The sequence below is a fragment of the Mauremys mutica genome, chromosome 3 (genome assembly GCF_020497125.1).
Source record: "Mauremys mutica isolate MM-2020 ecotype Southern chromosome 3, ASM2049712v1, whole genome shotgun sequence".
Taxonomy (NCBI): domain Eukaryota; kingdom Metazoa; phylum Chordata; order Testudines; family Geoemydidae; genus Mauremys; species Mauremys mutica.
Genome location: NC_059074.1, coordinates 121239089 through 121261604, shown reverse-complemented (window position 1 = coordinate 121261604; position 22516 = coordinate 121239089). Strand labels below are relative to the sequence as shown.

At 44.2% G+C, this 22516-nt stretch overlaps 1 protein-coding gene across 3 annotated transcripts in view; it reads left to right on the top strand.

The window, feature by feature from the left end:
• Positions 1-13022, top strand: part of PRKN (parkin RBR E3 ubiquitin protein ligase) — a 1207207-nt gene extending 1194185 nt beyond the window's left edge. For all 3 annotated transcript variants that reach the window (XM_045009067.1, XM_045009066.1, XM_045009069.1), the window contains 2 exons: positions 5124-5241; positions 11730-13022. In XM_045009067.1, the coding sequence (XP_044865002.1) occupies positions 5124-5241; positions 11730-11839 (228 nt within the window). In that variant the 3' untranslated portion in view covers positions 11840-13022. The remainder of the gene's footprint in view (positions 1-5123; positions 5242-11729) is intronic.
• The last annotated feature ends 9494 nt before the right edge of the window (positions 13023-22516 follow it).

The following is a 22516-nucleotide window of genomic DNA, read 5'->3' as shown; positions in this document are numbered from 1 at the left end:
TTTATGAAGGTTATTTTGCAGCATCAAAAGTCACTCTTCACGTTCCATTGACATTTTGCCTGGATCCCCTATTTATGCATCTAAGGATTGTGTTAGCCCTTTTGGCTACAGCATCACACGAAGAGTTCCCAGGTCCTTTTCTGCTCAATAGTATTCCAGACATCATATTCTATCTGCTTGTTTACACTGTGAAAAATGCTCCTTATTCTCTGCTGGGTCACTTAGAGAAGATGGAGTCAGTCCTTGGTATTTTACAGATATCCCCAATGCTATAGAAATTGTCTTTATTTTTCTATTGTTCCTCTTGTGGAATAAACTAGATGAAAATATATATGTATTCTAGCATTGTACCCAGAGAACTATGTGTAAAGAATCTGGATGCTTGAGGCTGACTCATCCGGAGGATATGATCTCTTTACTGATTCAGGAAGAACAGGGTCACTGTGGGCCATTTAGTCACATTTATTTCCTATAACTAGTGGTTTTTAACTTTGCTATCAGAGAAGGGTTGGGAGGGTGTCTAAAGCTCTAATAGACTGAAAATATTATTCTGTTGCATCTGTTTCATAATAGACTCTTTACACTGGTGTTTTCCCACTGCAATCATTTAGTCTTTTAAAAAGTCAATTTGGTCTGTCTTATTGAATGGTATGCAAATTCATACTTGAAAGTTGTTTTTTTAAATTACTTGTAAACTGATCCTCTCCCAAATTCAAATTTGTTTTCAAAATCAAGATCAAACACAAGTGATACAAATCAAGTTAACAATTTGGCATGAGAGATTTTGGCGCAGCGCTGGGTATTATGAGGTCACAACAAAGAAAACTGAGATGTGGGAAAAGAACACCTCCGAGCATTGAATTGTATAATTTTGGATTAGCTCAATTTAAGTAAAACATTGCCATTCAAGTTTTGTTGGATTGAATCCAAAAAATACACCTGTTTCGTTCATGCAGATATTAGTGTACACACACAATAAACAATGATAGTACTTACTTATACTGTGTTTTTCATCTTTAATTGTCTCTACAGTCAGTAGGTAATTAACTCTCACTATACCCTGTGAAGTAAATACTGTGATTCTCATTGTACAGGTCAGCAAATGGAAGCAGAGAGGTTATGTGACTTTCCTTTACCCACTAAGGGAGTCAGTATGAGAGCCAGATTAAGACTCAGATGTTCCTAGTTTCTAGTTGTGTGCTGAAACCAGCGTCCTTACCTCTCTGAGGCAGTTCAGACTGCTGTCCTAGGTCATTCTACTGTAAAGAGTAGGCAGGTGCAGGACTAATATTACATTTTCTTCACTATTTGCAATAACTGCTTGTTTGTTTCTGAGAAGCTACTAATGTACAGTTGTATAGCAGTCATTTTAGAAGTGCGCTGTATCTGACTCTTCCTGTAAGATGTTGCTTAGGACACAAACAAGGCTCCACCCATCCCTGTCTATTCTGCGTTGTTCTTTGCACATCCTCTGTGCGTCTGTGCTGGGCACCAGCAACCCCCCTTTGAATCACTGAGCATTCTGAAAGTCCATGAAGTCTAAGAGGTAGCAAATCACCATTCAACAGGTGAGGGCTTCCTTGCATATGCTTAATGTTTGATTAGCATGGGTGCCAAATATGGTCAAATGGATGCAGGTGCACTAATACCACATTCCACAACTGTAGCCCAGCATGCTGCACTTGTGGCAGAAGGAAAAAAGAAAATAAATCTCCATGGAGCTGAAAAATGTTCTTAGCACATTGGGTGGAGAGGTTGCCCTCAATCTGTGGATGGATGATTACAGAAATGTTGCCTGTTTGGGAGTAACTGTTCGTTACATAGAGTCAAAACAGTTCAGTGGAGTGGGCGCTTTGTGTGACTCAGTTTGACAGTGGGAAACCCAAAACTGCAGAGAACAGTTGATCGGCTGTGATTCAGGTACTCAGAAGATTTGCCATACGCAGCATTACCAACCAGAGGGTTTTCGTTATGGACCAGGGAGTGAACATGGTTGCAGCTTTTAAGTCCTGTGTGTGAATAAGATGCTCATCGCACATTATAAATACCATGCTTGAGCACACTACCAAACCGGGAAACCAGAAAGAGGAAGCAGTAACCAAACTTATCCACACAAGCTGATATCTTATTATGTACGTCAGGAGTTTTGGACTTCAAAGCAGACTACAGAAGTCTCTGAAAAGAAATGTAGAAACATAATGGAACAGCAAACTACACACGTTTAAGACAATCGAGGAGCAGTGAGACAGAGTATATGAAATTTTGACAGAAAAGGGGACTACTCAGCTCATTGATAGCTTTGATTGCAACACCTTGAGCATCTTAACAGAGTTAGCATCAGATGCACTAGAGCAGTCATCATAGCCCACTAACCACGAAAGGATGAAAAAGCATTTCCATACTTAGACTATCTTCATCAGTGGTAGAAGTCAGCTCAAATCCAAAGCCTTGCAATGTCTCATCAAAAAGTTTGAAATCAAGCCTATGCACAGAGTAGGAGTTTTCCTGCACCCATGAACGTGGGGGATGAAAGTTTTCACTGGAGAGGAGAGACAGGAAGTTTATCAAGAGACCAAGAAGCTTGTCTCATTGCTGGAGGAAAATGTTACGCTGGTTTCGTCAGGTACACAGGCACCATCACCAGAGGAGACAAAATGGGCATATACAGAGTTTGAAGATTTGGATAGCAAGTGTGAAAGTGACAATAATGAAGTGTCAAAGTATATCACCCTGAAGCTGACAAAGAATGAAGATGTGCAACTGCTGGAGTAGTGGAGACAACACAAGTACAATTTTCCTCTGCTCAGTCGAGTTGAATGGTCTGTGCATTCCATTCCTGCATCCAGTGCACCCTCCGAGAGAGCCTTCTCAGTCTCTGGTTACACAATTAATGAGAATCATACTTCACTTAAGCCAGAAACTGTAGATGATTTAATGTTTTTACACAGTAATATTTCAAAGGAAATCAGCTATCTATTTTCCAAACCTTGAACTATACAAGTTATGTATTGACATTACCACCCCTTTTGTCCTTGTATCATGATTATAGGTCAGAGATAGCTAAGGCATTCTCAAGTAGGGCACCTGTGTAGATCAGGTAATTTTGTATCAATCAGAAATAGGACAAACGTGGGAGTCACTTTTAATGCATGCTCTATGGCAGGGGTCTCAAACATGCGGCCCGGAGCTCTTCCCTGCGGCCCGCGGAGCTCCCCAGGGGAGCTCCGCAGGGCCCCCCAAGAGAAAAGCGGAGGCTCCCGCCTCCGCCCCTCTCCTGGAGCCTCGGCGCATAGAGCGCCGAGTCTCCGTCCGAGCGCCTGAGCCCCGCCCGCTCCGAGCCGCGTGGGGAGGGGGCGGGGCTGGGAGCTCTGGGCTGAGCGCTGCGCTCGGCGTGGAGCTCCCAGCCCCGCCCCCTCACCACGCGGCTCTGAGCGGGACCGCCGGAGACGCGCTCGGGTAAGGGGGAAGGGAAGCGGGACCCGCCGGGGGCGGGGGGGGGAAGGGAAGCGCTCAGGGCTGGGGCAGAGGATTAGGGTGTGGGGGGATGAGGGCTCTGGCTGGGGCTGAGGATTAGGGTGCAGGGTCCTAGTGCCTGCCCTCCGCCAGTACTGGCAAGGCAGGCTTCCCTTACCCTGAGCCTCTCCAACCCCAAACCCTCAGCCCCAGCCAGAGCCCTCATTCCCCCCGCACCCTAATCCTCAGCCCCAGCCCTGAGCCCCCCCACATCATGAACCCCTCATCCCCCTGCACCCTAATCCTCAGCCCCAGCCAGAGCCCTCATCCCCCCCACACCCTAATCCTCTGCCCCAGCCCTGAGCGCCCCCACATCATGAACCCCTCATCCCCCCGCACCCTAATCCTCAGCCCCAGCCAGAGCCCTCATCCCCCCGCACCCTAATCCTCAGCCCCAGCCAGAGCCCTCATCCCCCCACACCCTAATCCTCTGCCCCAGCCCTGAGCGCCCCCACATCATGAACCCCTCATCCCCCCGCACCCTAATCCTCTGCCCCAGCCCTGAGCGCCCCCACATCATGAACCCCTCATCCACAGCCCTCACCCACAGCCCAACCCTCTTCCCTAGCCCTGAGCCCCCTCACATCATGAACCCCTCATCCACAGCCCTCACCCCACAGCCCAACCCTCTTCCCTAGCCCTGAGCCCCCTCGCATCATGAACCCCTCATCCACAGCCCTCACCCCACAGCCCAACCCTCTTCCCTAGCCCTGAGCCCCCTCCTGCATCATGTACCCCTCGCCCTCAGCCCCACAGCCCTCACCCCTGCACTCCCTCCTATCCCCAAACTCCGTCCCAAAGCCTGCACCCCCACCCCCTGCCGCAGCCTGGAGCCTGCATCGAGCACAGAGCCTGCATCCAGACCCCCTCCCCCACCCAAACTCCCTCCCAGAGCCTTAGGCAGTAAATCTAAGTGCGTGTTTTGTCCTTTGAGTGAGGTGCATTACTGAGTGTATATATTTATTAAAACTGCGCGCGCTTAGGGGAGGAGGTGGAGAAGAGACAGGGCAGGGGCGGGGCCTCATGGAAGGGGTGGATTGGGGGTGGGGCCAGGGGCAGCAAGGGGGCGTGTCAGTGATGCGGCCCTCGGGCCAATGCACTAGTCCTCATGCGGCCCTCGGGGTCATTTGAGTTTGAGACCCCTGCTCTATGGTGACTCTTGATATCAACATTGTACTATTTGGAGGGATCTTTTCTTTCTTTCTTCTTCATCAGTTTCTTATTATTTCCTTTCCAGTATTCTTGTGCCTGTTCTCTAACCTTTTATTAGGGTAGCTGTGCACGTAACTAGAAATATAGTGTATGTGAATAAAATCTAGAACTCAAAAACAAAGGAACTTGCTTCATTTTGCAAAGCAGAGGCAAATAGCTATCTCCATCCTGCAACTGTACTGTACATGACACAACAGTTTTCCACCATTTTAATATTTTTCTCTGTCATACCAAAATGGGTTGAATTATGAGGCAGCAGGGGCAAGATTCCAGCAGACTTCAGTTTTATTGAACTTTCAGACCCTCCCGTCTGTGTCACTCTAGTAAATAGCCCCAACCATGCTACAGATCTTGACTCACTGGCTATATTGTACTCACAGTTGCTTCTGTCTTTGCAGGGATATATGATTGATGAGCATGCAGCCATGCAAGCACGATGGGAAGAGGCATCCAGAGAAACAATCAAGAAAACAACTAAACCATGTCCTAGTTGCCATGTACCAGTAGAAAAAAATGGTGAGTTTATTGGAGAGTAACTAACACTTGCAGTAACCTCCCTTTTTAAAATTAATTTTACTGCACAAATATTAATGTGTATATAGCCATGCGTATGATTTTCTACTTGCCTAGAGAGAGAGAGGCACAAAAGGAGCCTAGTCTTCCCTGTAATACTGTTTCTAAATCACTTAGAATAGCACCTTTCATGCAAGGATCACAGAGTGCTTTAAAACCATTGATTAAGCCTCAGAAGACTCTTGTGACTAGGTAGGCAGGTATTATCTGTTTTATAGACAGGGGAAATAAGGCTCAGTGAGCCAAAATCAAACAGTGGGTCAGTGGAAGAATCAAGAGTTCTGACAACCAGTTCCCTGAGCAAATCACTAGTTGTACATGTGTGAAGAGAAGCAAACATTGACACTAGTGTGAGGTAAGTGGGCACAGGGAGGGATGAACAGACATCACTCTGTGGACGTGTATTATTTACCACTGTGCACAAGACCAGGATGTATCCCAAAGAATTAAAGTGAATTACTCCAGAGTTACTATTCTTTCTCATAACATTTGTATTGCAACCTATACTGAGGTATTTACCACAACCTAACTGAATGACGACATAGTGTTATGAGCTGGGATAAACCTTGTAGGTTAATATAAAACCTCATTGAAATTGATGTGTGCATACACCTTTCACTTACAAAAATAATTGTGAGATAGTTAAGGAAGGGAACAGGCTGTTGAGCTTTTCCAGCCCTGAAGGGAAGGCTGGTAGCCTGAAGAGGCCCTGCCCTTGTAGAAGGAGGGTGCGGATCCCCTAAGCTAAAAGGGGGAAAAGACTGAAACTTGCGCTGGAGACCCAGTGAACTCTGACGTGGACTATGATACTCCAGGACCCGAGAAGTAAGAGAGGCCCTGATCCTGACGGGAACTGCCTACACGGTTTTTTTCCTTCATACCTTCACCTAACATTGATTGCTGACTGGGGGCTGTTTTGTTGTTTTATCTGGGACCTTGAGAGCAGAAGAAAGGGCCAAGAGGCCTCAGCTGGAGGGTTGAGTGTTGGCCCACTAGCAAGACACCCCCCTGCAGCGGCCGTTGGGGGATAATTGGACTCACATGCATGCGCTTCCCACATAGCTCCTACAACAAAGCCTGATAAAGTCCACCCAGGAGTTTTGGATTGTGTGGCTGCGAGGGTTTTTGCTGAATAGTGGGGGGAGGGTGTTTGTTTTGGGCAGGAGGGAGGAAGGCAGGCAGAACCCAGAAATACAGAATAGACAAGAACAGTGAAGGCAGGAGGCAGTGGAGGAGGAAGAAAGCCAAACAACGGCCAGTAAGCGCTGTGTCACCCTAGAAAAAGCTAAAGTGAGAACTTTAAGTCTAGTGTTGGCTGCAGAGGCTTGAGGCTGTAAGTTAAGAGACTGCTGTTTTTTGTTCCTGGTGACCTCTGCACTCAGAGACACATTACTTTTTAAATAAACAAGATTGCATCAAAGAAAATACCAGACTCCACCAATTTCTGCTTCCAGCAGGAACATCTCCAGAGCCCTGAACTTTGCTGAGCTGCTCAGGTCAAAAAAGGAGCAACAATATGAATATTAATTACTACTGCTGCTGCTAATTGATTACACCAGTTATTCATACAGGACTTCACAGTCACAGAGTAAGACATGTTGCTGACCCCAAGAAGCTAAGGCTTCAGATAGGAAGAGGAGTGGAGAAATTATTAGAAAGGAAGTAGGAAGAAGCGGATTTGAAGAAGGAATACATAAGACACTTGGCAGATGGGAAGTGGGAGACTTAGCCAAGCACAAAGAGTGGCAGGAATGAAAGCACGAAATCAAGAGTGGGAAAGGGGGATAGAACTTGGAGGAGTGTTGTGAGCCAGTGGGAGGAAGAGGGCAAAGAGGTAGAAGAGGATTTAATTATTTAGAGCCTTAAAAATTAGTCTTAAAAATACAGCTCTTGAATAGGAGTAGAAAAGACAGAAATCATCACCATAAAGCTACTGGCCACACTGGGAGCAGTGCTGAGGTCATGACCTTCTCATGGCCACTGTGTGCAACAGAATCTCGTTTTAATCTGCAGAAAAGTACATGTTCTTTTCTCTACCAGATGCATGAAGAACATATTTGTATTACTCCCACGAATGGTTATGGACATTGCTTCCATACACCACTCAGCTCAAGAAGAGAATAGACCTCGTATTTTTTTCTGTGCATTATTGTAAAGAGAATTGTTACACAAACTGGCTATAAACAGGACAAAACTATCCCTTGTTTGAAACCCAACCCATGTCAAGGACAAGGGGTGTGTTAGAATGCAAAATCCCCAAGAAATAGTAGCAAGTTAGGAATTCTTAGATGTACTGGAACTGAGGCATGAAGTATAAAAAGGTGCTGTGCTTGCTTCATCCTCTGATAACGGGTACAATACGTTCCAGCTTCTGTGCTGGTATTTGCTGACTGCTTGCAATCCATTGTTCCCAGTGTAATGTTACCCATAATCTACAGATTTCTATTTTGGTCAAGTTTTTCTTGGTACAAAATGAAAAGGCTGCTAATGCATCCTTTAACAGTACAGCCTTGTTTAGCACATTCTGTTTTATCATGTATCGATGTAAGGAATCATTGATGTTAAAAAAAATTAAGTGAGATCCCAGCAGAGCTCTACACTTTATTTTGTTCCGCTTCAAATTACTTTGCTGGAAAATGTAACCATTCTGGCAAGAAGAAATTTCTTACATTTCTCTTCACTATATGAATGAGAAATATCCAAACTACCACCTACAAATTAGGTGTTTCCCGACTGGCTGGTGAAAGCCAAAAAATGACAGTGTCCACTGCTAACAGAAATGATCAGTGCCTCCCTCTGAGAAGCAAACCTATCAGTCTTCCTAAAAAATGGAATAATCTGTCTAATTCTTTACAAAAAATATCTGATACCTCCTCAGCAGGACTGGCTGCTGTGAACATGTCATCTCTGTGCTCAGATCCCTCCACTTGCTCCAGCCCCACTTCCATGGTCAGATGAAGGCCTTGATCTTCATCTGCAAAGCCATCAACAGGTCAAGATCCAGCTCCATCAGTTCAATCCACAACCTGTCAAAACAGATGCAGCCCTTTGGGACAATGAGCTTTATAAATGCATGTGAGCTGAGAAATAAAGCTGTGACCGGGATGCCAGGGGAGCCTGCTGAGGTCACTCAATTAAGGGGAACTGCAAAGCATGGGGCAGGCAATCCCCAAAGCTAGTGGATATTCCAATAATTAGATTTACCAAGCCAACACAAAACAGCTTCGGTATACCTCACTGGTTACTCAGCAATCAACAACACAGTTTCCTTAAAGTAACCCAGCCTCAGGCCTACACCTAGTCACCCAAATCAGATATGATGAGGATTAATGAAAATCTTATTTATCATATAAAAGAAAAAAGTTTCTACCAATCCCAAAGGATTGGACACATTACCTCCCAGGTTAATGAATATTCCAGATCTTACCCAAATACACACTTACAGCCAATTCTTATTAACAAAACTAAAATTTATTTTAAAAGAAAAGAGAGTATGGTTAAAAGATCAATATACATACAGGCATGAGTTCAATTCTTGAGGTTCAGATTCATAACAGAGATGGTGAGCTTTGTAGTTGCAAAGAGTTCTTTTAAAATTTAGTCCATAGGTTTTAGTCCAATGTCCAATATCATATTCAGAGTGTTCCAGCATAACTGGGATCTCTGTCTTGCAACTCAAACTTCCCCTGATGAAGCTTAAGCATATCTGAGATGACAGGATCAGAATCCAAAGCTTTTTTATACTGTTTTCTAGCAGCCATACAAAAGGGTAAACAAAAGGCTTTTGATTTAACCTTCTGTTTCCTAAGCACCACCAGTAATTACACAAATTAACATAGGGCAATTTATCCATTAGGCAGTCTATCACAAACTTCAAAGAGGCATATAGACAATGACATTATTTCACCCAAGATTCATCTACATGTTAATATTCTCTTTTGATCTCTGAATTAATAGTTATAGTGACAGACAGGAACTGTCTGTTTATATGGCTAACATTTATGAGTACACACAGACAATTAGTACACTTCTATGTTCTAACAATATAGGTTTGCATTTCAAAGTTCTAGCCAATCTAACATTGAATGGCCCTAATTACCATTTACTTACCTTTCTAACATGACTTTAAAGGTTGGCTTTGGGTCATTCAGCCTGCAAGCTGTTTAATACATGCCAGAAAGGGTTATACTTTGTATAAGATTCATTGCAATTATATAACAGTGGTAGCAATAATGATTTGCATGGTTATATTTTAATTAGACAAAGTCATAAAGGCATTTTGAGTCAGAGGTTCTGCTATGGAATGAGCTTCCAGAGGAGATTTGTCTAATGTGGAGCCAGATCATCTTCAAGGTGTGCGATAAGACTCTCCTATTTAATAACTGGGATGATTTATAGCAATATATATATATATATATATATATAAACACTCATAGAGGATAGACAGACACCACAAGCAGCGACTCTTATAGCTCAGAATGAGGAAGAGCAGAAGACTCCCTGGAGTCCATTAAGAACCTCATTATACGGTTCTAAAATACTGTATCTCAAAAGTGCTTAGATACTACAGTGATGGGCATGATAAGAAATCCTAAGAAAAATAGAGTACCATCAGACACTGGAAAAAAAAATCAAAATAGTGTATGTTCATCTAGGCACTGTCAACTCTCACTTGTCTACACTTTGAACTGTCTTCTTTCCTTCCACAGCAGCGATTTCAGATTGTCAGTTTATTTAAACGAAACCATGAGTCTTTAGTCTACCCTTTTAATTTTGTCCATCATCTCTGTTCAATGTTTATCCCTCCCCATAGTACTTACACACGCAGCCTTACACAGCTGTGTGTTGAAATCAGGAAATCCCCACATGCAGGATAAACAGACCTGGCAAGTGGAAACCTCACTGTTAACGCTGGTCAGTAAAAGTTTGATGGAATAGTTTTCCATTCAAAAATGCAGTTTGGTTGAAATTAAAAACACTTATTGAGAAATCCTATCAATTTCTCTAAAATTTCTTTTCTGGGGGAAAAAAATCCAAGCTACCACCTACAAATTAGATCCATTTTGACACTGTCAGAACAAACGTTTATTTCCTTTTTGACTTTTCATTTGAGATTGTATTACGTGGTTGTGTATTATAAAATAAGAAAATAAAAAATGAATTGTTTTGATTTTATTTGAACAAAATGTTTTGATCAATCCAAAATGAATGTTTTTCTGGAATTTTCTTTTGTGGAGAATTTCACAATGTTTGGGTTTCATTTTGAATCGGCATGAAAACAAGATTTAGAATTTTGAAATCTTCCACGTAATAAAATGTTCATTCTTAGTACAGTTCTACTCACAGGTGATTAGCCTGTAGAATTGTAGGTTGTCCTGAAAGAATAATACTAGTACATTTTTTGGTGTTAAATATAAACAAGGATAAAAATATCCAGTTCTCTGTAGACATCCTAAATACCCAATTTGTCCTAAAATGTGTCACATCAGTAAGGGTAATATACCTTATCTACACAATAGGCATCGAAATAGCAAAGTTTGCATAGTCTTTAGATCTTCTGTGTTTACAAGAGATTATATTAGCCATCTGGAGTTTAATCTGTGTACAATTGCAGTGTAAGAAAGAGATCATGTTATATTGTCAGGACTTTTTTATTTTCAGCATTTGTTTATATTGTACATAAATAATACCATTTGACATGCATTGCTTTAAGACCGTTGGCTACTTTTAATGTATAGCCATTTAAAAAAAAACATGATTAAAGGCAGGGACATGGAGATTAAGTTACTCAAAGTGCTGGCGAATGCAAAACACTTAACAACAAAAAACATAGGAAATATACCAGCATGATTAAAAGAATCCTCCAGATATAAAGAATGGCATTCAGCTTTAACCACTAGTGCCATTTTGAGATAAATATCAATCCATCACTAAAATTTGGATATCTGGATGTATTCTGTTAGCAATTTCACAGCTGTTAAATCCAAACTCTGGTTAAGAACTGAATTTTGATCCACTCTTATCAGCTCCCCATCTAGTCGTGAGCTATTTTGAAGGACCAGATTTCACTTAGTCCTTACATGATTAGTTGAGGAGGGTACAAGAATCCTTCTCTCCTCCTCAATACCTTGCACAGTGTCTTTAAGGGTCAGGCAGAGCTGCAGTCCTTACTCCAAGCTGTGGAGCATGACCAGCTTGCAGAGAGGAACAAGCCACATCTAGTAAAGGGGTATAGTGACAGGTATTGGAGAGCTCCAGGAAGGGATTCAGCAGTTCTGCACCGCCCCTTACTCCATAGATGAGCTTAATGGGCATAATCTACTACTTAGAAATGAATTTCAAGGACCATGGGTTAACAGGCTTATACACATTCGCCTTACATTGTTTGCTAAGCCCTAAAGACAGTTCTGTCGTCTTTGCTTTTTTTGCAGGTGGCTGCATGCACATGAAATGTCCTCAAGCTCAGTGCAGATTTGAGTGGTGCTGGAACTGTGGTTTGGAGTGGAACAGGACCTGCATGGGAGACCACTGGTTTGACTAATAGTTCAGTAGTGCTAAGAACAGCCAACCACTTGATTTTTTTGTCTGGGTCAAATCCTGAATTCTTTGCTTAGGCATAACTCCCATTGGCTTCTGGATCAAGATGTTCAGAATCAGGCCTACTGTTTGTTTTTCCTTGTATATCAGAGCACACCAAAAATTGAGTTCAGGTAATCTTAAGAGTTTTAAACCCACAAAGGCAGGAGAAATTCAGATGGCCAGACTCACTAGTGCTGGCACAGAAGGGGTAAATTCCATCTCCCTGCACCAGGGCACCCTACTGGTATATAAGGCAGGCAACGTCACCACCAGCAACTCTCCTTGGGTTTCTGTTCTTTCAGTTATGATCAGGGCTCCATAAATCTCACTGGCAAAAGCAGCAATGGGGGTATGCACTGAATCAGAGATGCCCTTTCTCAGTTAGCACAATCCAATTTGGGGAAAATTCTGGCTCTTTACACCTCCCCTAGTGGAAGGGAGGCTGTGGCAATTTTCTGCCTTTGCAGTCTTCTTCCCTGACATATTATCAGCTGGGACCCTGACTCCAACCGAGAGTCTTAGTAGAAACAGCAGTAGAACAGCATCCTAGTTGTGCCTGTATATTTGAAACATATGTTATGAAAAATCACTCAATATATTCCTTACAGAGTCATATCATATGCAGCTTTAACAGGATTAGTAAAAGATGCAGTTTCAGCCTTAACTGTTTTTGCTGTGGTGGCTGCAAGTTGGAGTAATGGTGTTATGTGAGTGAGATTCCTGAGATTTTGTTTCTTTTGTTTTGCTTACCGCAATATTTTTGGCATGATATTGGGGCAGCTTCTTGGGGCTTATTATCACAATGGTGGTTCTGTGGAGATTTATTAGGATTTGGGTGTAATTATGAAAATGTGTTCACTGCATAAACAATCAAGGCACCTGCATTCATTTTGGTGAGTTCATGTTAATAGGCGTGCACCGGGTATTTGCCACACCTCAAAATTTGAACATCCTTCCTATCTCACCTGCTTTAAACTGTTTTGGTTTGTGGGTTTTTTTAAACACCAAAAGGCCAGTCATAGGCTATGTAAAGATTTGCACAACTCAAATTACAAAAGAAGAATAAAGCAGTTGAAATTAGTGGACTTTTGTGCTCCTTATTGTACTTCCTGCACTTGAATATAATATAAATGAGTAAAAAGATTTTGGACCTAATCCTTTGCTGGTGTAGATTGTTGATTTATACTAGTTCAGAATCTGGCGCTTTGCATAAGAATTTCTTTATTAGAAGAAAATAAATTCCAGAGCTAAGAACTTCATGATCCATGTCTGAATCACGGGATTTTTTTGTTTGTTTGCTTGCTGTATGGCTGGGTTATAGGCATCTGAAAGTAAGTGTTACTGTTATCAATCCATGTAGATCCAGGGAGCATGGGTTTCCTACTTGATCATCACTTTGAGGAAACACATGAGAGCATTCAGTCATCTCAGGGGGTCATTACATAAAAAGTATGTGGGGATGATAAAACTGAGTAAATGTAGAGAATAGAAAGAGAGAAAAGACACAGAGGAGCAGAAAGTGTGAGGAAAGGAAAGAAGAGAAGAGAATGTTTAAGAAAAGAGAGCAAAAGGTTAATTGTTTAAGATCCATTGTCCACCAGGACTCTGGAGAACTAAAATGTACATGAAACTGGCTGTATTAAAGTTCGGATTGCAGTAGTGTAATGCAGCCTGGCACATTCGAAATGTATCCTCTTAATGGGTTATTTTATTATTCAGATCTCTATTCCTTGATTTGATTTCATGCACTAAGGTATACTTTGTAATTTACATGGCCTGTTGTCAACTGGCTAGCGATAATCACACTGCATCCAGCAAAAGTAATTCTTTTTATGCAGTGTGACTTGGGAAGTCATCACTACAATGCTTAATTTGTGGCAGGGCTGAGCCCCTGCACCTCTAGGTTTGGCAGTTCATAGCCCTGGCACCTCTGGCGTCCGGCTTGATGCGTCAGTTATGAAAGTTTAAAAAAAAAAAGTTGCTTGAGCCCTAGCACCTCTTTCAGTACAAATTCAGCCCTGCGTCGCTATATTTCATATCAACAAATATTTGGATCAAGCTGAGGCCCAACTCTCTTTCCCACATTTACTTAACATATTTCTTACAGAGGAAAGACAACGTGGCTGTAAAGCGAGTTTCACCAGGATAGCACTATCTCTCAGGGGTTAATGTCTCAGTTATAATGCATCGAAATATGTAATTTTATGGCCCTGAGCCAAATCCTATTGCAGTCAATGGGCTTCGGAGCAGCCTCTGTAGTTATTTTTGGGGTCCCAGTAGAGGAAGTTTGAGTAAAAAGATTAGAAATATCTCTTCTAGAAGCCGACTTGTCAGAGGTTGGAGTTATGAATATTTGCCCAAGATATAACCGGGGGAGAAAGGACGATTAAAGAAAGGGGTACAGGATTTGTGCTGCATCATTTGTTTTCAAGGCCTGACTCTGTAACTGTTCCCCACATGTAACTCTCATTGAAATCAATAAGCCTTATGCACATATCGCAACAGCAGAATTAGTCTCTAGGGACCAAATTCTGCTTGTCTTCCTCACTTGGAGGTTTTTAAGAACAGGTTAGACAAACACCTGTCAGAGATGGTCTAGGTGTACTTAATCCTGGCTCAGTGCAGGGGACTGGACCAGATGACCTCTTGAGTTCCTTTCCAGCCCTACATTACTGTGATTCTCGAGACTACTGTTTCCTTGGCCCTTGGTGGAGTCTGGAACTGAGATGTTTCTGAGGCAGGCTGATTCAGGCAGTGCTTCTGTCCTGATAAGTGTCTCATCTCTCTTCGTCTCTGCCCTGGCATTTTCCATGAAGTCCTTACAGGCAACATACGTGGTCTTATAGGTGCCGGCTTCCTCATTTCCCTGGGCTGCTCGACCCCCATCCTGCCCCAGGCCCTGCCCCCACTCCACCCATTCCCCCAAGGCCCCACTTCCACCCTGCCTCTTCCTGCTTCACCCCTGCCCTGCCTCTTCCCACCCAATTCCGCCCCTTCCCCCAGCATTCCCCCGCCCCGCCTCCTGCACGCTGCTGAACAGCTGATCTACAGCAGGTGGGAAGTGCTGGGAGGGACTGGAGGAGCTGATTGGGGCCCGCCAGCAGGTGGGAGGCATTGGAACGGAGGGGAAGGAGCTGACTGGGGCCAGCCGGTGGACGGGAGGCACTGTGGTGGGAGGAAGAAGAGCTGATCCATGGGGCTGCTGGTGGATGCTGAGCACCCACTATTTTTTTCCATGGGTGCTCCAGCCCTGGAGTTGCCGCTTATGCATGGCCTTGTATTAGCAGCAGGCTCAGGATTTTGCCAAGGATAAGAGCTCTGGCTGGGCACACTCTTCCCCTTTCAAACTCCCTCTCTGACTTTCCCAAACTTCAGTGCTGCTTTTCCTCAGCCTTTTGTTCTTCATACTCTGGCGGGGGAGTACCTGTTTTCTGATTTATTCAAAAGGTCTCTGGTGACCTTTCCTGGCCTCGATTTTGTATTTTGCAAAGAAATTACTTTTTTGTTGCTCTGGCAATTGGGATCAAAACCATTACTTCAATGAGAAGGCTTTCAGGCCATTTTCCCTTCTGGAGTCCCTGTTGCAAGTGGGACAGGATTTCGATGAGCCTCCTTGACTCTATGGCGCCTTCACTCTACACTGGTTATATGAACCATCTTGAGTGTCAGGACTGAAATACCAAACACCAGGTAGGTTACCCAGAAAATCGCATCTTTAAATATACAGACTTTTGCTAAAACAGACTATTATGTACAGCATTGTTTCCTGAAGTGTGGGTTGTACCCCCAGTAAGGGGGAAGGGAGTCTGGACAGATCTCGTAGTTGTTCTCAAGAGCGGCAGCTTTTATTTTATTTTTTAAAAGTAAGTTTCTATCTGTTATGGTTGCAAAGAAAAACTTCAAAACAAGAAGTTCAACTGATGCAGAGAAGCAGCCTGAATTTGCAGAGAGCCTGGAAAAATTACTCCCAGGTGAAAACTTCTCCATTCATTTCAGTGGATGCTAACTCAGATTCCAGGAGGGATACTTTAAAGGTGAGCACTGTTAGCAAGGAAATAGCACTCCGGAGCGGGGCGGCACTTTCAGGTATTCGGCAGCAATTCGGCGGAGGGTCCCTCACTCCCGCTCGGAGCGAAGGACCTCCCGCTGAATTGCCACTTTTTTTTTTTTGGCTGCTTGGGGCGGCAAAACCCCTGGAGCCAGCCCTGGCTACTTCCTATGCACATTTTGTCTCCAGAGCTATCCGTTCTATGCTCTTCACAAGCACTAAGACTTGCTCTCGTAGTGCAGTCTGGATGCAATTTAGTTTGTGTTAAATGGATTATGTACAGGATGGATAATGAAATATTGAATAATTATCCCTATAATAATTCAACCCTACAACAAAGAAAATCTCTAATACTTAATGCCAGTTAATTAGCAATGAAATCTGAAGACTTGGTAGATTAAGAATCCAAAAGCTAGTCTCCTTAAGGACAAAGAATATCTCAGACCTTAGCATAGATAATATTTGGATGCCATGATTTTGACTAAAATTGTTTTTATAAGCAAGGCTGCCTATGTCACAAACTGCAAAACAAATAAATTCCATTTTAACTAGCTGTAAATCTAATGCAATATATTGTACTTTAGAACAATACTGCAGTCATACTGGAAATACTTATTTAATGAAACCAAGGGAATATACTGGAAGTATTCACTTCCACCTGTTAGAAAAGAAAAATCACAATTCTTCTTTGAGTGATTGCTCAGGTGTATTCCACAGTAGGTGTGCATGCTCGCCACATGCACCAGTGCTGGAAGTTTTTCCCTTAGCAGTACCTGTATGGGGGGAGCGCCGCTGCGACCCCTGAAGTGGCACCTCTATATCGCACTATAAGGGGAGCCATGCACTTCCCCCCCACCCTCAGTTCCTTCTTGCTGCCAGTGAAGGTAGTCGGAACTTCATGCTACAGCCTTGCTGCAGCTTCTCCAGTTAGCCTTAGTAGTACAGTTGTTCCAATAGTTGAATAGTTTCTCAAGTTAGTTGACTGGGCTCAGGGCATGCCCTGTGCCCCAGGCTACAAGTCATGCGACTCCTGTCGCAGTTCTATGCCAAGAAGCGACCCGCATACTCAGTGTCTCTGCTGCTTGGGCGAAACTCATGTAAGTGAGCGCTGCAGGATCTGTGGATCATTCAAGCCATGGACTAAGAAGGAGAGGGACATTAGACTTTGTGCTTTCCTATTGGAATCAGCGCTGGCCCCGGCACCGGCACACCAAACGGACTCGGCGCCCGGCACTGCGTCCTCGGTGCAGAGTGAAGTCCCCTCCACTAGCTGGCACTGCTCCCCCTCCAAGAAACAAGGGAAGACTCAGCGGCATGAGAGAAGGAAAGCGGTGAGGCCGGACCTGAGCTGGGCAGCCCGCGATCCCCCTCGGGACTCAGGCCTCTGAATCGCATTGAGTGGAGCAGTCCGGTCCCGTCCACACGTGCCTCCCCTACAGTGAGAATGCTGTCGACATCGGAGGCCGCACAGGCTGCATGTGACATCCTAACCCTCCCGTTACCCAGGGCACCACCCGAGATGGGCCCCTGATCTTGAGGGAAGCTGCCCCTGGGAGCACAACAGACCTCCCCGACATGGCACAGTCCCCGCTCCGAGGACCACTCGCTGCCTCGCTCGACACAGTCTTCCCGCAGGTCGCACCAGCCCTCTACTCCACTCAGGCTGACCAGCTCACCGCCTGCACAGGAACCTTGGGGCTCCTCCACACCTCACGACCAGGGACACAGGCACCGGGACAGGTGCCACTGACGCTCTTCCTTGCGTTGCAGCTACCGTAGCTGATCCCAACACCACCATCGTTGACGCTCCAACTCGAGTTCCCGCTCTACCAGACATCGCACGTGAGACTCCTCACAGTCCACCGGCACTGGCGCATCATAGCTCTGGCTGCCGGGACGAGTACAGGAACAGCACCTTGGATGGGTATGGATCCTCATTGTCGAGGTCCCGGTCACGCGGAAGGCACCGTCGCAGGCACCATTACTCTCGCTGCTCCTACAGTATCGTATTGTCGACGGTGACCTCAACATCGGCACCCAGCCACCCGTCTCCAAGTCGTGTGGCTCAGTGAGAACAAACTGCGCCGCCCGGACCCCAAGTCAGTCAGTGGCACGGCACACCGTTGCAGAGGCAGTGGTGTCAATTGGCACCACGGCCGCAGATGCCCGCCCAGGCGAGATCTCGCTCAGTGTCTGGAGCGTCCCAGGCTCCTTTGGCCTTCCCTCCTCCTACCGTTGACATCATTGAGTGTTCCACTTGTAGGAGGTTTGCAGGTTCAGGTCATTTGAGCCTTACCTAGGGGTACACAGCGACTCAAAGTCAAAGCCAGGAAGAGAACCAATGTCTCCTTATGCCTATTTTGCTGCTCAGACCACTAAACACACTGTTTACATCTAGGACACAAATATTATACAGATTCTATTGTACTTACTACCATATGTGTTTTTAAATTTATTTTTCAATCTGTAAGCCAGAATGTGTTATCTCTGTGTACCAAATTTAGGAGAATATACCTCCCTTTCCCTCACATGTGTTTGTCAATCACCTCCCGCTCTGCCTTTCTGTGTATATGTATGCAAGTGTGCCTTTACTAGTCTTGTCAGCTACTTTCAAAATGCAGCTCATCCTGCTTCACTAGATGATATACAGTACCCAGCACATATGGGGCTGGGGAAGATGGATAATACAATTATTTTCTAGTTTTCAAATAAAACTTACAACCTAGATTTCAAATTGACTACACTTTTTTTTGGTGCCTTTGTTTGTGGGTACCCAACTTTAGACAACTTAAAATGGCCTCAATTTCAGAGGCTGGACATTTAGCTCTTGTGAAAATCAAGTCTCTTAAAAGCCTCTCCACTTAGGCATACAAAGTTGAAGAAATCAAAATAATTTTGTTCCCTTTTAAAAATCTAGGTTTCCGTGTCTGATCAATAGTGATTTTTTTTTTATTCCTCTCTGCTGTGAAAGGGAGGAGTACCAAGTTGTGAGTACAGTTTAGGTTCTTAGGTGAGAGATATGATAAGAACATCCATTTTTTCATGTCTCCCTCCTAAATCTGTCCAGTATGTAGAGGTTAGTGAAGTGGCACCCATTTACACCGGGTCTGAATTTGTCCATTTGATTCAACAGATTTGAGGAATCATATTGAAATAGTCCTGAAACCCCTAGACTGTGGAATTGCTGTAGAATTGAGTTAGCATTCCCTACCTTGGCTATTTGATGGTACTGTTTTATCTTCCATGTTATTGAGAGATAATGCTACTGAGATCTGTTACAAGTTATTATCTCTTCCAGTTGGCATTGTTTCCTATGGCAACATCATCTTGTTATTATGAGTTGGTGTAATGCAGCATGTAAAAAAAAAAAAATCACACTCTGGGCTGCCAGCTTGAAAGGTAACTTGTGTCTACACTTCAATATTTTATAAAGCACTCAAACTAACATGCATTTTGATAGCCACGAAATGATCATATGTTACCACTTATATATTCTCAGGCACATTTCTTCTGGCCACTTAAGCCTATTCTTTGTATTCTCATCACAATTTGCCTTTTTTCTCCCCGTCTGCTTTCATTTAATGTTTCTGAAGGGGTTTGGTAAGGGTTTTTTTTTTTTAATTCTTCCTGTCACTTTTCTGTATTGTAGAACCCTTAATTCCTCTCCATGCTCAGTGAGCCTTGAAGATCTTGCTGTAGTATCACCCACTACAATAGACAGAGATGATTCCTCAAAACAAAAATCAGTTTCGACGCAAATCCAGTTAGTTGTGCCAGAATGATACTCCTTCAGAAACACAGGCTTCTGCTACATGAGCTAAAGGACTTCTCTTTAAGGGCCAGTTTGTGAAGACCCTTATTCAGGTGCACTGAGCCTGGGGGAAGTGTGTGGAACCCCTTACCCTTTTCATGAGGAGCGTTCCCTCAGGACAGCCTTGAGAGCAGAGGGCCCCCCAAGCCCGAAGGGAGGCAATAATGCCATGCCACTCACCAACCCTCCTACAGCCCATAAAGTGGGCTGGTCCCATCAGAAAGATCATATTAAAGGCTGAAGCATCTTGTATGGTCCCCTTTCACACTGAGCTACTTAGGAATAGATTGTCTCTCTTTCAGGAATAATTCCTCTGTCACAGGGTGAATTGGTCTTTTAAGAGGGAACTGGTCCAGACCACCAATGCCTCATTAACATCCTGAGTGAGGGCAGCTGGCTTCTCTGAAGAACCTGAGCGGAACAAGAAATGGGAGGGGGAAGTTGTAGCTGGGTTGAGGAAGCAGTTGTAGGTGAGTGCTGCAGGGAATAAGGGGGCTGTTTGGATTATAATGAAATTCTAGGAAGGAGGGCTGGGGACTCCTAGTCCAAGGAAAGAGAGAGACTGAACTGAACCCAGCTCTGGGAAGGAGAGCTTGGGGCTCCTGATTGAAGGAGACAGAAATGTTTGATGACCAGCGGGGTAAAGTACATATAGACTAAACAAATTGAATCCCTCTCCAGAAGGGGAATGTTTTAAAATGATATATACTGGGTGATGAGTTTGAGGAGCTTTGTCAGAAAGGAAAACTCAGGTAGGTTGCTGCAGAGCCACCCCAGGCCATGAGGGGTGCCTGGGAAATGGCCACCCATTAACAGCCTCAGTGGGCTGCCCAGGAGATGGAGCAATTTCACAGCTGCCCTACTTGGGCCGGTAGCTAAATATCATAATTTGGCCTTTTCCTTTTGATGGTAGTAAGTCTTTCCCCCTCTGTTTTTTGGGCCAGCATTTAGAGAGTAAAATCACATATTCAAAGTCAGTGTTTTTTGGCATAATCTGTATTATGTACAAAGTCAGTTCATTACAGCACTGTCTGTGAGGAAGCGAAGAAACAAGTGAAAGACAGGATGAATAAAGGGTGACCCAATGGCCCCTCTGTATTCGTCTCCTATTCTGGGAGCATAAAGCTGTCTTCTCAATTTAGTGACTCCTGTTCTTAATTTTTCATTAGAGCCTAAGCTATGGGGAAGGAGGAAGTGGAAAATCACAAGAGGACAGAAAGAAGAAGATAGGAAAGATCTAGGGAAATAAAAGGCTAAAAAAAACAAAAACTCACAGTTGATAGGGAATCTCCAGAGAAGTCTCTCAGAGATCATCAAAGCAAATGAAAGCACAATCCTGCAGGCCCTCAGCTTCCAGAGAGGAAATGGCTTTGCAGATCAGACCCCTCACCTCTTTTTCTTTAGCAGCATGGCTTTGACCTGATCTGGCTGGTCTTGTTTTTAGGTAAGTGCTAGACTGGTATTGCAGCTTCTTCACAGCCTACCATGCAACCAGACCTCTCATTGCCTTTTTTCTGCTATTTTTTTCCTGCCACCTTCCCTCCCTGCTCCTGACCATAGCTGAATGTGAATATCCGCTAGGATTGTGGGATCCCTTGTTTCCTACTCCTTTCCTTTTACACTGTATGAGGCATGGATTTCCTTCCATCACTCTTTCTGAGGTCATATGTTGTTTTATTATTTTATTAGCAACTCTTCTCTTTTAATTTGTTTTTTTATTTTTGTATTGCATTCATGTCTTTTTTAAAAGAATAATGAAGAAAAGATTCTCCACCAGAAAATAAAATATGCAGTAGGACATCACCTACCTTATGCTTAGGCTTTTGTTACCAGAGAGCCAGAGTAATTCACATACATTTAATGAAACTACCCTCATGATGCCTCTTGGAAGTAGCAAAGTACTGCTAATCTCTCGGTGTCTCAGCTCCCCATCTGTAAAATGAGGATAAGGATGGGATTTTCAAAGGCATTCAGCTTTGTAACCTAACTTGGCTACTATTGAAGTCGATGGGAATTTTACCATTTACTTCAATGGGAGCAAAGTTGGGCCAATTTTGAGCATTTTTTAAAATCCCACCTAGCTCTACACAGGAAGTCTCTGGCAGAGCAGGAACTCCCAGTTTCCTGCATCTCAGTTTGATGCTTTGCCCACAAGACCGGGGTGGCTCCAGGCCCCAGCACGCCAAGCACGTGCTTGGGGTGGCATGCCACGGGGGGCGCTCTGCCGGTCGCCGAGAGGGCGGCAGGAGGTTCCAGTGGACCTCCCGCAGACGTGCCTGCGGATGCTCCACCGAAGCCGCGGGACCAGCGGACCCTCCGCAGATACATCTGCGGGAGGTCCACCGGAGCTGCAGGACCGGCGACCGGCAGAGCGCCCCCTGCGGCGTGCCGCCCTGCTTGGGGCGGCAAAATGGCTAGAGCTGCCCCTGCACAAGACCATCTTCTCCCTCTCTCATTTTCAATTACACTATGACATACCATTGACTAATATGAGTGCACCATTGAAAGACTTCCTAATTTACATACAACTGACAGTGTGTACCCTTTTATTCCTGTTCTCACTTGGTACCTGTTTATATTGTCTCCGTGGTTAAAAGCTGTGCCGCATATTCTGAAGTTCTTATCCCCTTTTGCTTAAGTTATGAGTGAGGAATTCAGGCTATTTCTGTATATTTTTAAAATGTAAAACAGCAGAACACAAACAGCAATAGAATTCAGACACCTTTTATACTGTGTCCAAAAGAGGTTATTATATAGAACAGAAGCACAGGTCTTGGTAA